Genomic DNA, 12,512 nt, shown 5'->3' on the forward strand with positions numbered 1-12,512 from the left:
TCTCACATTCTCATTTATTTTGCCACATGTAATTTCATGGTTACTTTAAATTAACTTTTATTTAACATGTCATTTTATGGTTTTTTCATTTCATTTAATTGTAGATAGTATTTATATTCAATAATAAATGCATATCAGTTTTATTAATGAACTTTCCTTTTTAATTTTAAAATTACCAAATTAAAGATTCATTAATTTTATTTATTTATTTATCTAAATATTTTATTTAAATTAAAAAAATACTTTCATTTTTATAATTCAATATTTCTCACTTTTCTTATAAATTTATACTTTTTAAATGTTTAGAATTTTGTATTTAGTTATTTTTTTAAACAAACCCATATAATGTATGGGTCTCAAACCTTATATATATATATATATATATATATATATATATATATATATATATATATATATATATATAGTTTCATGTTTATTTGAGACCATTCTAATTTTGTGAAACCGTGAGATGAAATCTAAAAATAATTTTAAAATATAAAACAAATGGAAAAATCCAAAAATTCTTTTTTAAATATTATTTTCGGAACTTGAATTAACTAAAAAAATAAAATAAATAAAAAAAATTCCGTTTTTAAAATACGTGAAATATTCTAATAGAATATTACACTGAGATATTCTAAAAAATAATTTTAAAATGCAAAATAAATGGAAAAATCTAAAAATTCTTTTTTTAAATATTATTTTCAGAACTTGAATTAATTAAAAAAAGTAAAAAAAAATAAAAAAAAATTATTATTTTTGAAAAATACGTGAAATATTCTAATAGAAAATTACACTGTACATATTCTAAAAAATAATTTTAAAATGCAAAATAAATGGAAAAATCCAAAAATTCTTTTTTTAAATATTATTTTCGGAACTTGAATTAACTAAAAAAAATAAAAAAATACATCTCACGGTCTAACAAAATTAAGTCGTCTCACATTAACCTAACCCTATATATATATATATATATATATATATATATATATATATATATATATATATATATATATATATATATATATATATATATATATATATATATATATATATATATATATATATATATATATATATATATATATATATATATATATATATTAGTTTTGAGACCAATACATTATATGTTTTCCGTTATTCCATAAATTATATTAAAATGCAGAAACAAATTCAGAGTTCAAACAAATGTCTTAAGAATCTTTACACATTGACGTACGTTAAGTAGTTTGTACTGTTTAATTCTTAATTATATATTATAATCATCGTAAATAACGTGGAGGACATGGCATAATGCTCGTATCTGGAATATTTAATGGTATAACTATGTGTTGTTAATTTTAATTATTTCTTTATTTGTTATGTGTTTTAAAATTATTGTCAAAATCAAATTTCTATGATTTAGAAATTCATAGCAAATTTTCACCATCATTTATTATTATTATTATTATTATTATTATTATTATTATTATTATTATTATTATTATTATTTATTTAAGTTATAATAAGAATCTATAAGTTGGGACTAACTCATTTTCTTAACAAGGTGTTTAGTAAGGAGGTCATATATAGTTATATACTCCGTTCTAAAAAAATATTTCTACAATTTGGAAAAGTTCGAATAAAACAACTCATTATAATACATTCTAGTTTATAGAAATTGAACATTAACAGAACGTTAACCTTTATCAATACTTATGAATTAATCGAAATGACATGTGTGAGACATTTTTGTATTGAGTTTTCTTTAGTACCAAAATTTTGGAGAAACTTACAATTACATATCACATTTTTTTTAAATAGAAAAACCGAGGAAACTTAATTATAATTTTATTAAAATTAGTTCTTTTATCCCCGTAAACCCTTTCTAGCCGGTTTCCTAATGTGATGTGGCCATAAGTTGCTTAGGTGGATGTTGAGTCTTTAAATGAGAGCTTAGTGGGGTTCTAAAGAAAATTTTGCGTTATTCAACCCCTAAAATTGCATAGGCCCTCATCCAAGAGAAAGAGAAAGAGATGTCATCTTCTTTGTTTATCGGAAGAAGAGGCCCTCATCAATCACATATGCAAGGTTTAAGAAGTACATGTTATTATGGTAATCTAATTGGAAAATAGAGTTTGTCCACTCCCTTAAACGTAGAAAGATGGTTCGTCGGATGCCCTAATTTCCAGGATGAAGATAAGGACTGCAAGTTTTTTGATTGGGTATTTTATTTATCGAAAGAAGAGGCCCTCATCTATGCCCTCATCATCTCCAAATTCTTGAGTTCCAAGGACTGATTATAGGACTGATTCATATATATCCTTAACTGGAAATTGTATCCCATCTTGGCTCTCAATACCAATATCTTGTAATAAGCATTACAAAATCATATTATCAAATTACATAACATATAGATTACAAAATCATATTAGCATATTACTTACCATAAACATATCAATCTCTATAGATACAACTTTTACACCTTCAATCCAAAACTTCCATAAGGGTTTTAGGGACCCTAATGATCCCGAAAAATGCAAACTTTGTGGACATGCCAACCTCATGCATGTCCTTTCCCAAATCTAGGTCAAAAGATGCAATATAACCTAGAATTCATGCAAAGTCCCCAAATCACCACCATATCCTATATTCATGAGATATAATGCTCTTGGGACTTAGAGAAATCATAAAGTTACAAAAATTATCTCTTCTATTCATCCCATCTTGACAAATGGGGCAAAATATGGCATAAAACCTGGATCTAAGAGGCATACAACAAAAAGATGAGAGTTTGAGGACTTACAAGAATTCTGAAAGCTAGGCACAAGGATGATGAGAGGTTGCTTGGAGGAACTAAGCACTAATTCTTTTTCTCCTTCCTTTCAAAACCACTACAAGCTTGCAAAAGTGGGCTTAAAAGCCTCAAAAGGGCTAGGGTTTGGCCAAAACAGAGTTTGGAGGTGTTGGAGGATGAGGGTGGGAGAAACCATAACCATCGCTTTCTTTAAATATGGCATAAGGCCTGAAATTAGGGTTTTGCATAAAATGGTTGCCACGTCGTAGCCAACATATTGCCATATCGTGGCCAACATATTACCACGTTGTGTCACTCGTTTAAGATGCACGAATCAAGCAAGCTTTTCCACCTCGTTGTGATACCTTCACCACGTCGTGGCCAATCAAATTTTCCAAAGCACTTTTAAAATTCATACCTCGACAACCCGAATGTTACACATGATCTCATTTTCCTCCTATCGGGCTCCCACTCTTTTCGTTTTATCATCTGAACTTGCTATGAATTTATCTATTCCGCCTACCAAACTCCTACTTTTTGAACATGTTTACTGTTACAACCACACATAATCTTTCAAGGTATAGCCCTAACATGAAACTCGACAAGAAAATAAACGAGTTAACACCACATGACACGTTAATTAAACGGACCGAGTTATGGTCAAACACTTTCAACATGTTTACTATTTTGATACAACACAATTGTCACATCTAGGGTAGGAAAGAAAAAGACATGGTCGTAGAGGTGAAGTGAAGGGTGTTAATGGTTTTTATCTATTTTAGGATTACTGAAATATTAACTAATAAAATAAAATCTAAAAAGTGAAATAGTATTTTTCAAGTTTGACCATATTTTACCTACATATAAAATAGCTAACATGAGACTCTACCACCCCATTAAGGGAAAATGACTTAGGAGGGTAACTACCTCTTATCCGTGTTCACATATTGACAACTTCTTCTTTTTTGTACATAATAAAGCAACTAATTTGTTTTAACTGTTTAAATTACACCAATATTACCGGCTAATACCTGTTTTAACCGGTAACTCAAAGGGAAAATGACTTAGGAGGGTAACTACCTCTTATCCGTGTTCACATATTGGCAACTTCTTATTTTTTGTACATAAGAAAGCAACTAACTTGTTTTAACTGTGTAACATCCCAAAAATCATGACCAAAAATTTTGTTTTTAATTTAATACTAAAACTATCATTGTCAATCTATTAATTTAATACTCCGGCATCGGGCTTCGCCCGACATCAGGTTTGTCTGCATCGAGCCCCGCTCTGTATACCGATCTGTCTCTCTTAGGCCCCGCCTGTCTCCGGGCCCCGCCCGCTAAACACATACAATAATATAACATGCTAACACATAAAGAAACATACTCTACTGTATCCATGTCCTAAGAAACATACTCGGCTAATAATGAGATACGGAACTTCGTCCGTACTCAACTAGTTCTAGCCAGGGCTTCAGCAGTGCAAGGTGAGTCTCCTCACTGTGTGAATGGGTCTAAGGCCACAATGCCAACCAATGTAGTCTATGAGTAGGAAGTCCCGGGGGTTAGCCCTAGGCATTATATGCTAGTATGTTATTCCAGACCATGGTCTGATGTCGGGCGGGTGCCAGAGGAATGTTTGCATGTTAGATTATACTTGTTGTCTGTGTGATACTTGTATGTGCCTGGTAAAGAGGTGAGTGTGGGTGAGGTCCCGTATCTCATCACTAGTTGAGTACAGACGATGTTCTGTATCTCATTATTACCAAAGTATGTTTCTTAGAACATGGATACAATAGAGTATGTTTCTTTATGTGTTAGCATGTTATATGATTGTATGTGTTTAGCGGGCGGGGCCCAGAGACAGGCGGGGCCTAAGAGAGGCATATATGTATACCGAGCGGGGCTCGGTGCTAGGCGGGGCCTGATGCCGGAGTATTAAATTAATGGTTTGACAATTATGGTTTTAGTACTAAATTAAAAACGAAATTTTTGGTCATGATTTTTGGGATGTTACATAGTTAAAACAAGTTAGTTGCTTTCTTATGTACAAAAAATAAGAAGTTGTCAATATGTGAACACGGATTAGAGGTAGTTACCCTCCTAAGTCATTTTCCTTTTAGTTACTAGTTAAAATAGGTATTAGCCGGTAATATTGTTGTAATTTAAACGGTTGAAACAAGTTAGTTGCTTTATTATGTACAAAAAAGAAGAAGTTGCTAATATGTGAACACGGATAAGAGATAGTTACCTCCTAAGTAATTTTCCCCCATTAAAGTACAAACTTGATTCATTGTCCAAAAAAAATCAAAGAAGAGAAACAAATCACAAATCATAAACCTGACCGATAGGTTTAGTGGCCGTAGAGGTGAAGTGAAAAGTGTTAATGGTTTTTATATATTTTAGGATTACTTAAATATTAAATAATAAAATATAATCTAAAAAGTAAAATAGTATTTTCAAGTTTGATTGTATTTTACCTACATATGAAATAGCTAACATGAGACTCGATCATTCCATTTAGGGGTGAGCAAAAACCGAACCGCAAACCGAATAAACCGAAAAAACCGCATAAACCGAAACCGAAAAACCGAAACCGAAATCAAAACCGACAGTGCGGTTTTTAGTTTTGCAAAAACCGAAAATGTTCAGTGCGATGCGGTTTCTAGTCTTGCAAAAACCGAACCGCACCGATTATATATATATATATATATATATATATATATATATATATATATATATATATATATATATATATATATAATTAAAATTTCTATCTTATTAGAGCATCATTGTATATTGTTAAGCATATCTATAGTGATATTTACAAAAACAAATAAACGTTTATTATATTTTTTAAATTTTAAATATGAAGAATACTAGTGATCATAGTATAATTTTTATGAATATATCAATTGATATTATCGGATGTACCTATTAAACAAATATTATATTTAATTCGTATTATATTCGAACATTAGAAACATGTTGGTTGGGTGGTTATATCATTTGATTTCAATCCAAGATGTCCTGGTGTCGGTTCATCTCTATATAAAGTTTCTTAAGAAATGATTAACACTCTTCATCCGAGTCAAAGTAACTCTTTGAGTTATTGAGTTTTAGTAAAAATGCAAACAAAAACCAAATAAAAAATTGACAAAAAAAAAACCGAACCGCAAAAAACCGCACCGCATAAAACCGAATGGTGCGGTTTCTAAACTTCAAAAAATCGAAGTTGCGGATTTTGGTTTGGTTTTAGCAAAAAACCGCACCAAACCGCACCATGCTCACCCCTAATCCCATTAATGTACAAACTTGGTACATATTCCAAAAAAAAACCAAAGAAAATGCAAAAATCACAAATCATAAAACCCTACCAATATCATCCCATTAAAGTACAAACTTGGTTCATTGCCCAAAAAAATCAAAGAAAAGGCAAAAATCACAAATCATAAAGCCCCAATTACTTTCTTACCGGCCGTTTCTTCTCCTCGGGTAAAAAAACGAAGTTGCATAGTTCTTAATTTCCGGCAACAAGACCGTCATCTCTGGCACACCTCTGTCCGCAACTCTAGCAACGACGACAGAGAGTCCAACGAAGGCGACGGCGACATCCATATATCACGGGTACGTTTTTCTAGCTTCAATCACATGTTCGATTTGTGAGCTATAACTTAGATTTTTGAGCTATAATATTTGTTTAGGTTCATTTGTGAGTTCAATTTCTGATATGTATTTGGCTTCAATCACATATTATTATTTGATTTATTTGATTAAATGAGATTGATATTGAGTTTCTATTTCTCTTTCTATTTGCTTGAATATGCAAGATGTTCCTATTCATCATCTTTATTGTTGTTGTAAATCTAATTTATCTACATTTGTTTGTTTGATTGGCTAATGTTGTTTGATTGTCTTTTTTTTTTTATCTATTTGATTCAGTTTCTGTTATGGTTTCTATTTCTATTTGCTTGAATATGCAAGATAGTCTTTGTTGTTTTTCTGATTTTATGTATTTGATTGTAGATGGATGCAAATATCATATTAGACATTGTTCATAATAAGAATTTCTACTCAATCTTGCAATACCAAGTGATGATCAAGTTGTTGCAAATGATATGTTAGAAAAAGATGAAATTGGAGAAAAATATTGAATAGGAGAAGAAGATGATGAAATTAAGAAGATTTGCTAGTTATAATGATGTTTGTAAAAAAACAATTAATAAACATTAAAAGTAAAAAATAAAATGAAAATAAAAACTAAAAAAAATGTGTTAAAAGAATAATACTTGAAGGATTTTGATTGTTTATGAATATGACTTTATTTATTTATTTTTTGATTCATGTCTTCTGAAAGAAAAAAAAAAGGAAAGAAAGCATTACACAGTTTTAAAAATCTACCCTAATAAATAAGAATGATTTTGCCACATGTCCTTTCTCTCATTCAATTTGCCACATGTCATTTTGTCATAATTTAGAGATATATTTATTTTCCACTTGTCATTTATTTCATTTTCCATTTTTAATATATTATTAATTAGTTTCCATAAATTAAACCTACTATAATGATATTAATTTTAAATTTTAAATTTTAAATTTCAATTTTAATTTCAAATAAATTTACAATTTAAACCTTTGTGTTTAACATTTTGTTATAATTAACTTATTTAGTATACGGGTCTGATAACTAAACAATAATTTTAATTTGTTTATTTTTTGCATGTTTTTTTTCTCATAATTTTTATTTATTTCAAATTTCAAATTCAAATAAACTTCTTATTTAATCATCTCTATTTAATATTTTGTTTTAATCAACCCGTATAATATACGAGTTTCACAACTAGTAAAATATATGTTTAAAAGTAAACCTATTGAATAAACAATTTTTTTCAAAAACATTTACATCGTCAAAAACTCCGGGTTTTTTTCTCTCTCTCATAAAAAAAATGATACCATAATGATGTATTCTTTTATTGTTTTTTATATTTTTTATAGAAAGGATTGGATTGAGTTTGATGGTTTTAATTTGCATTTGAGGGTGTTTGTGATATTGTTTGAGAATGACTTATAGGATTTTTGACTTTTTGAAAAAGCTAAAAGTCAAAAAAGATGTTTGACAATTTAAAATGTTTTTTTAGATCAATTTTTTGACAAGAATAAAAAATGTTTCAAAAATCATGAATGAATGATTTTTTGTGACTTTTGGGTTTTTAACTTTTAGTTTTCAAGAGATAAAACAAACATTTTTTAAAACCTTCTCTTGTAAAAAGCCAAAAGTCATTTATAAAAAAAAAAAAAAAAAATAAACAAAAATAATAATAAAAAAAAAAAAAAAAAAACCTTTTTAGTCTAAAAAACAATCCCAATCACCCACTTGGTGTAAAAATCTCGATTTTGTTGAGCTATATAAATAGATAAAATTTGAATTTAAATTAGTTGTATAGATATATAATACACGGTTAGGTTGGAATAATTTGACTAATATAAGAATACGATTTATCCTTTTCTTTCTCAATGGTATATGGATAGCATATTGACCATAAAGGTTATATTTTTTTGTTGGCAATTACAAAAGGAAATAACACACTAGCAAAAAAAAACCATAAATAAATAAAGATACAACAAACCAAACAACACTCTAGTTGATAAAGTAACCACTTCAAAGACTTTGTTCATCAAACAAACACCATATACAACGTTTACAAACTATTCCATCTCTGCCAACTCCCGCATCAAATTGCTATGCAAGACAGCAAAAGAATAACAATAAAACGGATTTAACATGATTCGTTTGATATAGTTCGTAGACATAAACTGGATATCGCTTCTATTAACCGTTTCACAGTGGTTACATTACTTTAAATATTTGTAACTTCAAACGCTAACAACTAGGGACGAGCTCGTATACAACTTTGGGCCTAAGAACCTTCAACCTACTCAAAACAATTAACCTTTCAAAATGGTCATTTAAAAATCATTGACTTTGTTTTGAGTAAGGATTATTTATTTAGATCACTAAAATTCCAAATTACATGTTAATATGATTTTCATGTTTTATTTTACGGATAATGATTTAAAAAGGGTAATATATTTTTTAATTTGTACACATTTAGTCACTGAGTTTTTTTCATAAATATTTCTTTTTTGAACTTGTTTAACTGTATAAATTCGGTCATTATGACCGGCTACTCCAGGTTAGCCGGAAATAATATCTTAATACGGTAATATATTTTTCAATTTGTAAACATTTAGTCTTTAATTTTATTTTATTTTATTTTATTTATTTTATTTTTTTTTGCATATTCGGTCTTTATGACTTGCTACCCCTGAGTTTTTTTTTCGTCCATATTTGCCTCCTGAACTTGTTTAACTATATAAATTCAGTCCTTATGACCGGCTAGGCCAGGTAAGCCGGAAAGAATATCTTAATAGGGTAATATATTTTTCATTTTGTACACATTTAGTCCTTAATATTTTTTTGTACATTTAGTCCTTAACATTTTTTTTATTGCAAACTATGTCATTGTTGTTTTGTATACATTCAGTACTTATGAACGGTATTTTTAGGCTTTTTTCACGGCACCCTACATAGGACAATCATTAATGAGATGTTCGGGGTTGTTCATGCATATGACCACTACAACCTCATTTGCTTGGTGTTTAGGTCTTGTGTTTTGAACGTCATAACTTCTTCATACAATCTCAAATTTTAACGATCTTTATATACACGTGTTCGTATTTAAGTCAACTCTAATTTTCATTTAGATTATTCGCATTAAAAAGTAATATATTTTTACTCATGATTTTATAAAAAAAACATTCATACATACATTCATAAAGAACACATGTATATAAAGATCATAAGTAAAAATATATAGCTTTTTAACGGGGGTAATCTAAACTAAAGTTGTAGTAGACTTAAATACGAACATGTAGATATGAAGATCATTAAAATTTGAGATCGTATGAAGAAGTTACTACGTTCAGAACACAAGATCTAAGCAACAAATCAACTTACATTACTCCCATTAAGAAGTAATATATTTTTAATTATGGTTTTATAAAAAAACGTTCATAAATATATTTACAAAGAATGCATGTATATAAAGTTCATAAGTAAAAATATATTACCTTTTAACGGGAATAATCTAAATGAAAGTTGTAGTAGACTCAAATATGAACGTGTTGATATAAAGATCGTTAAAATCTGAGATCACATGAAGAAGTTACGACATTCTGAACACAACAAACACGAACGCATGAATATAAAGATCGTTAAAATCCGAGATCGTATGAAGAAGTTATGACGTTCAGAACACAAGACTTAAGCGAAACGCAAGACTTAAGCAACAAACCAGTTGAGGACGTGGTGACCATAAGCATCAACAACACTGAACACCTCATAATGATTGCCTCATATAGGATGACATGGGAAAAACCTAAATAAACTAGTCATTAGTACTGAATGTGTACAAAAACAACAAAGACTTATTTTGCAACAAAAATATATTAAGGACTAAATGTGCAAAAAAAATATTAAGAATTAAATGTGGACAAAGTGAAAAATATATTACCCTATTAAGTAATTTTTTCCGGTTACCTGAAACAGTCGATCATCAGAACCAAATGTATACAATTAAACAAGTTGAAGGGATAAATATAAACAAAAAAATTTAATGACCATATATATATAAAACAAAAAATCTACTATAATAAATAAATGTTTTTTGTCACATGTCACACTCTTATTCAATTTGTTAAATGTTATTTTGTGGTTATTTTGAATTAATTTTTTTCTACTTGTCATTTGATGGGTTTTTTTATTTTAATAAATTTTACATAATACTTTAATGTAATAATTACAATAAATATAATAATAAATGAATATTAATTTCATTAATGGACTTATCTTTTTATTTTAAAATTCCTAAATTAAAGTTCGTTAGTTTATTTTGTTTATTTATTTAAATTTAAAAGAAAAATCAATTTTAATAATTTATTATTTTTCTTATTTTTTTATTTTTTTATAAATTCAAAGTTTATAAATGTTTATACTTTTATATTTAATTTTTTACTTAATTTATTAATACATGAATCTTAGACATGATGTATTATCATTTATAATTCCACTATTTTAACGTGTTTCCCTTTATAGCTTTTTCAAATGTTACAATTTCCATAACATAATAATTCTAGAACTTTGCACATAAGACTTTCCGGAGTTTCCTTTCCGAAAATAGTTTAAACTCAAGTACAATATTCCAAGCACAACTTACAAACACTACATCAAATATAAGAAGTACAAGTGCACAATAACATATGCAAAAGGTAATTTAATGAGAGAAAATCTGAATGAGATATGAGTTGATAGCCTGGACTTCTACAACATGACCTTAATAGCTACTTTCCACCGAAGTACAACAATATATGCAAAATGTACTACAAAATAAAGCCTTTTAAACCTGTTGTTGTAGTTGAGGTCTTCCAAGCTGGATTTCCTCGCCGCCGACGGTGGGATTCACCACCGTCTCCCCCATGTGACCTCCTAAAACCGTCGACAAACTAAGCTTATCAATCACTTCCCGATGATGCGATTTGCAGACCAGATAAAGCACCGTTTGGGTCACAATGAAGAGCAAGAACAACATCAAAAGCAAAAGCCCACATAATATTCCGATCATCACCCTCCAAACCATCGCTAATTCGAAAACACCTCGACCATATTCCACGAACAACTCATACACAACTAATAATCCCACCAAAAATGCGTACAAAACGAATGCAATTCCCATTCCCACTTTCTTCTTCCCATTCGCGAGTTGCTTACCTTTCTTCATGGCTTTAAATCCTTGAGTGTTTTCAAGAACAGTAATGACGCTAGCCAGTTGACAAACAACGCTCAGGTATAAGAAAACAATAATGTATACGATGAGGAAGATAAGCAAAAGAATTAAACTCAATGTTGATTTGTTGCGCAAGAAAGATCTGAAGATAGCTAGAACCACCGACCCGATTACGTCGTAGATGAAGAGCGCAATGTATATGAATGAGAAAGTGACTAAGAGTCGTTTCCAGACCTTCTGAACGACTTTCATGGCATTTCGGAAAAGAGTTTCTCGGTCGGTGTAGATGGAGGCGATGGTGAAGACGACGGCGGCGGTGGAGAGGAGGGAGAAGACAGTGAGGAGGATGATGAAGGCGATTTTGAATAGCAAGTAGTAGAGCCAATCCATGGCGCTTGTTCGGTTTCCATCGTAGTCATTAGGTTCAAACTGCAGGAAAGAATTGGTCTCGATATTCAAGAATACATGGTGGGAGATTTCCATCTCAGCTAAAAACACGATTGTGAGAGGTAGGATTAAGGTGAGAGTGATTTGTGCGAAGATTTTCTTCCATGAGAAGATGGTTTTGAATGATTGTTTGAAGATTCCGAAGAAGCCAACGGATTTCATATCTTCTTCGCTTCGATCCATGGTGGTTTGTGTGGGATTTTTGCAGGTGAAGTGGTGTGTAGGTAGGTGTATGAATGGATAGAATCGCTTACCCTTTATATCTAACTCACCAATTTATTTAGTGGGATCCATTCTTCAACTTCTTGTTGATATATAACTCACCAATTTAATGATATAATACTGGCAACTTTCATTACCAAGTTGCAACTTGTGGGGTGTTCGATAACTAAAGGCAGTATAGCAACAGATATGTGGCTATTAAAGACTCCATTAAACTCGGGGTCG

The 12,512-nt window shown here is 29.8% G+C and overlaps 1 protein-coding gene across 1 annotated transcript; it reads right to left on the bottom strand.

Annotated features, from left to right (window-relative positions):
* Window positions 1-11,231: 11,231 nt before the first annotated feature.
* On the bottom strand, window positions 11,232-12,248 carry LOC145060370 (uncharacterized). The gene has a single exon (XM_079008052.1). The coding sequence runs from the start codon at window positions 12,246-12,248 to the stop codon at window positions 11,232-11,234; it is 1,017 nt and encodes a 338-aa protein (XP_078864178.1).
* Between the last annotated feature and the right edge of the window lie 264 nt (window positions 12,249-12,512).

The sequence above is a fragment of the Lactuca serriola genome, chromosome 6 (assembly GCF_051521515.1).
Source record: "Lactuca serriola cultivar US96UC23 chromosome 6, Lser_US96UC23_V15, whole genome shotgun sequence".
In the NCBI taxonomy this organism is placed as follows: domain Eukaryota; kingdom Viridiplantae; phylum Streptophyta; class Magnoliopsida; order Asterales; family Asteraceae; genus Lactuca; species Lactuca serriola.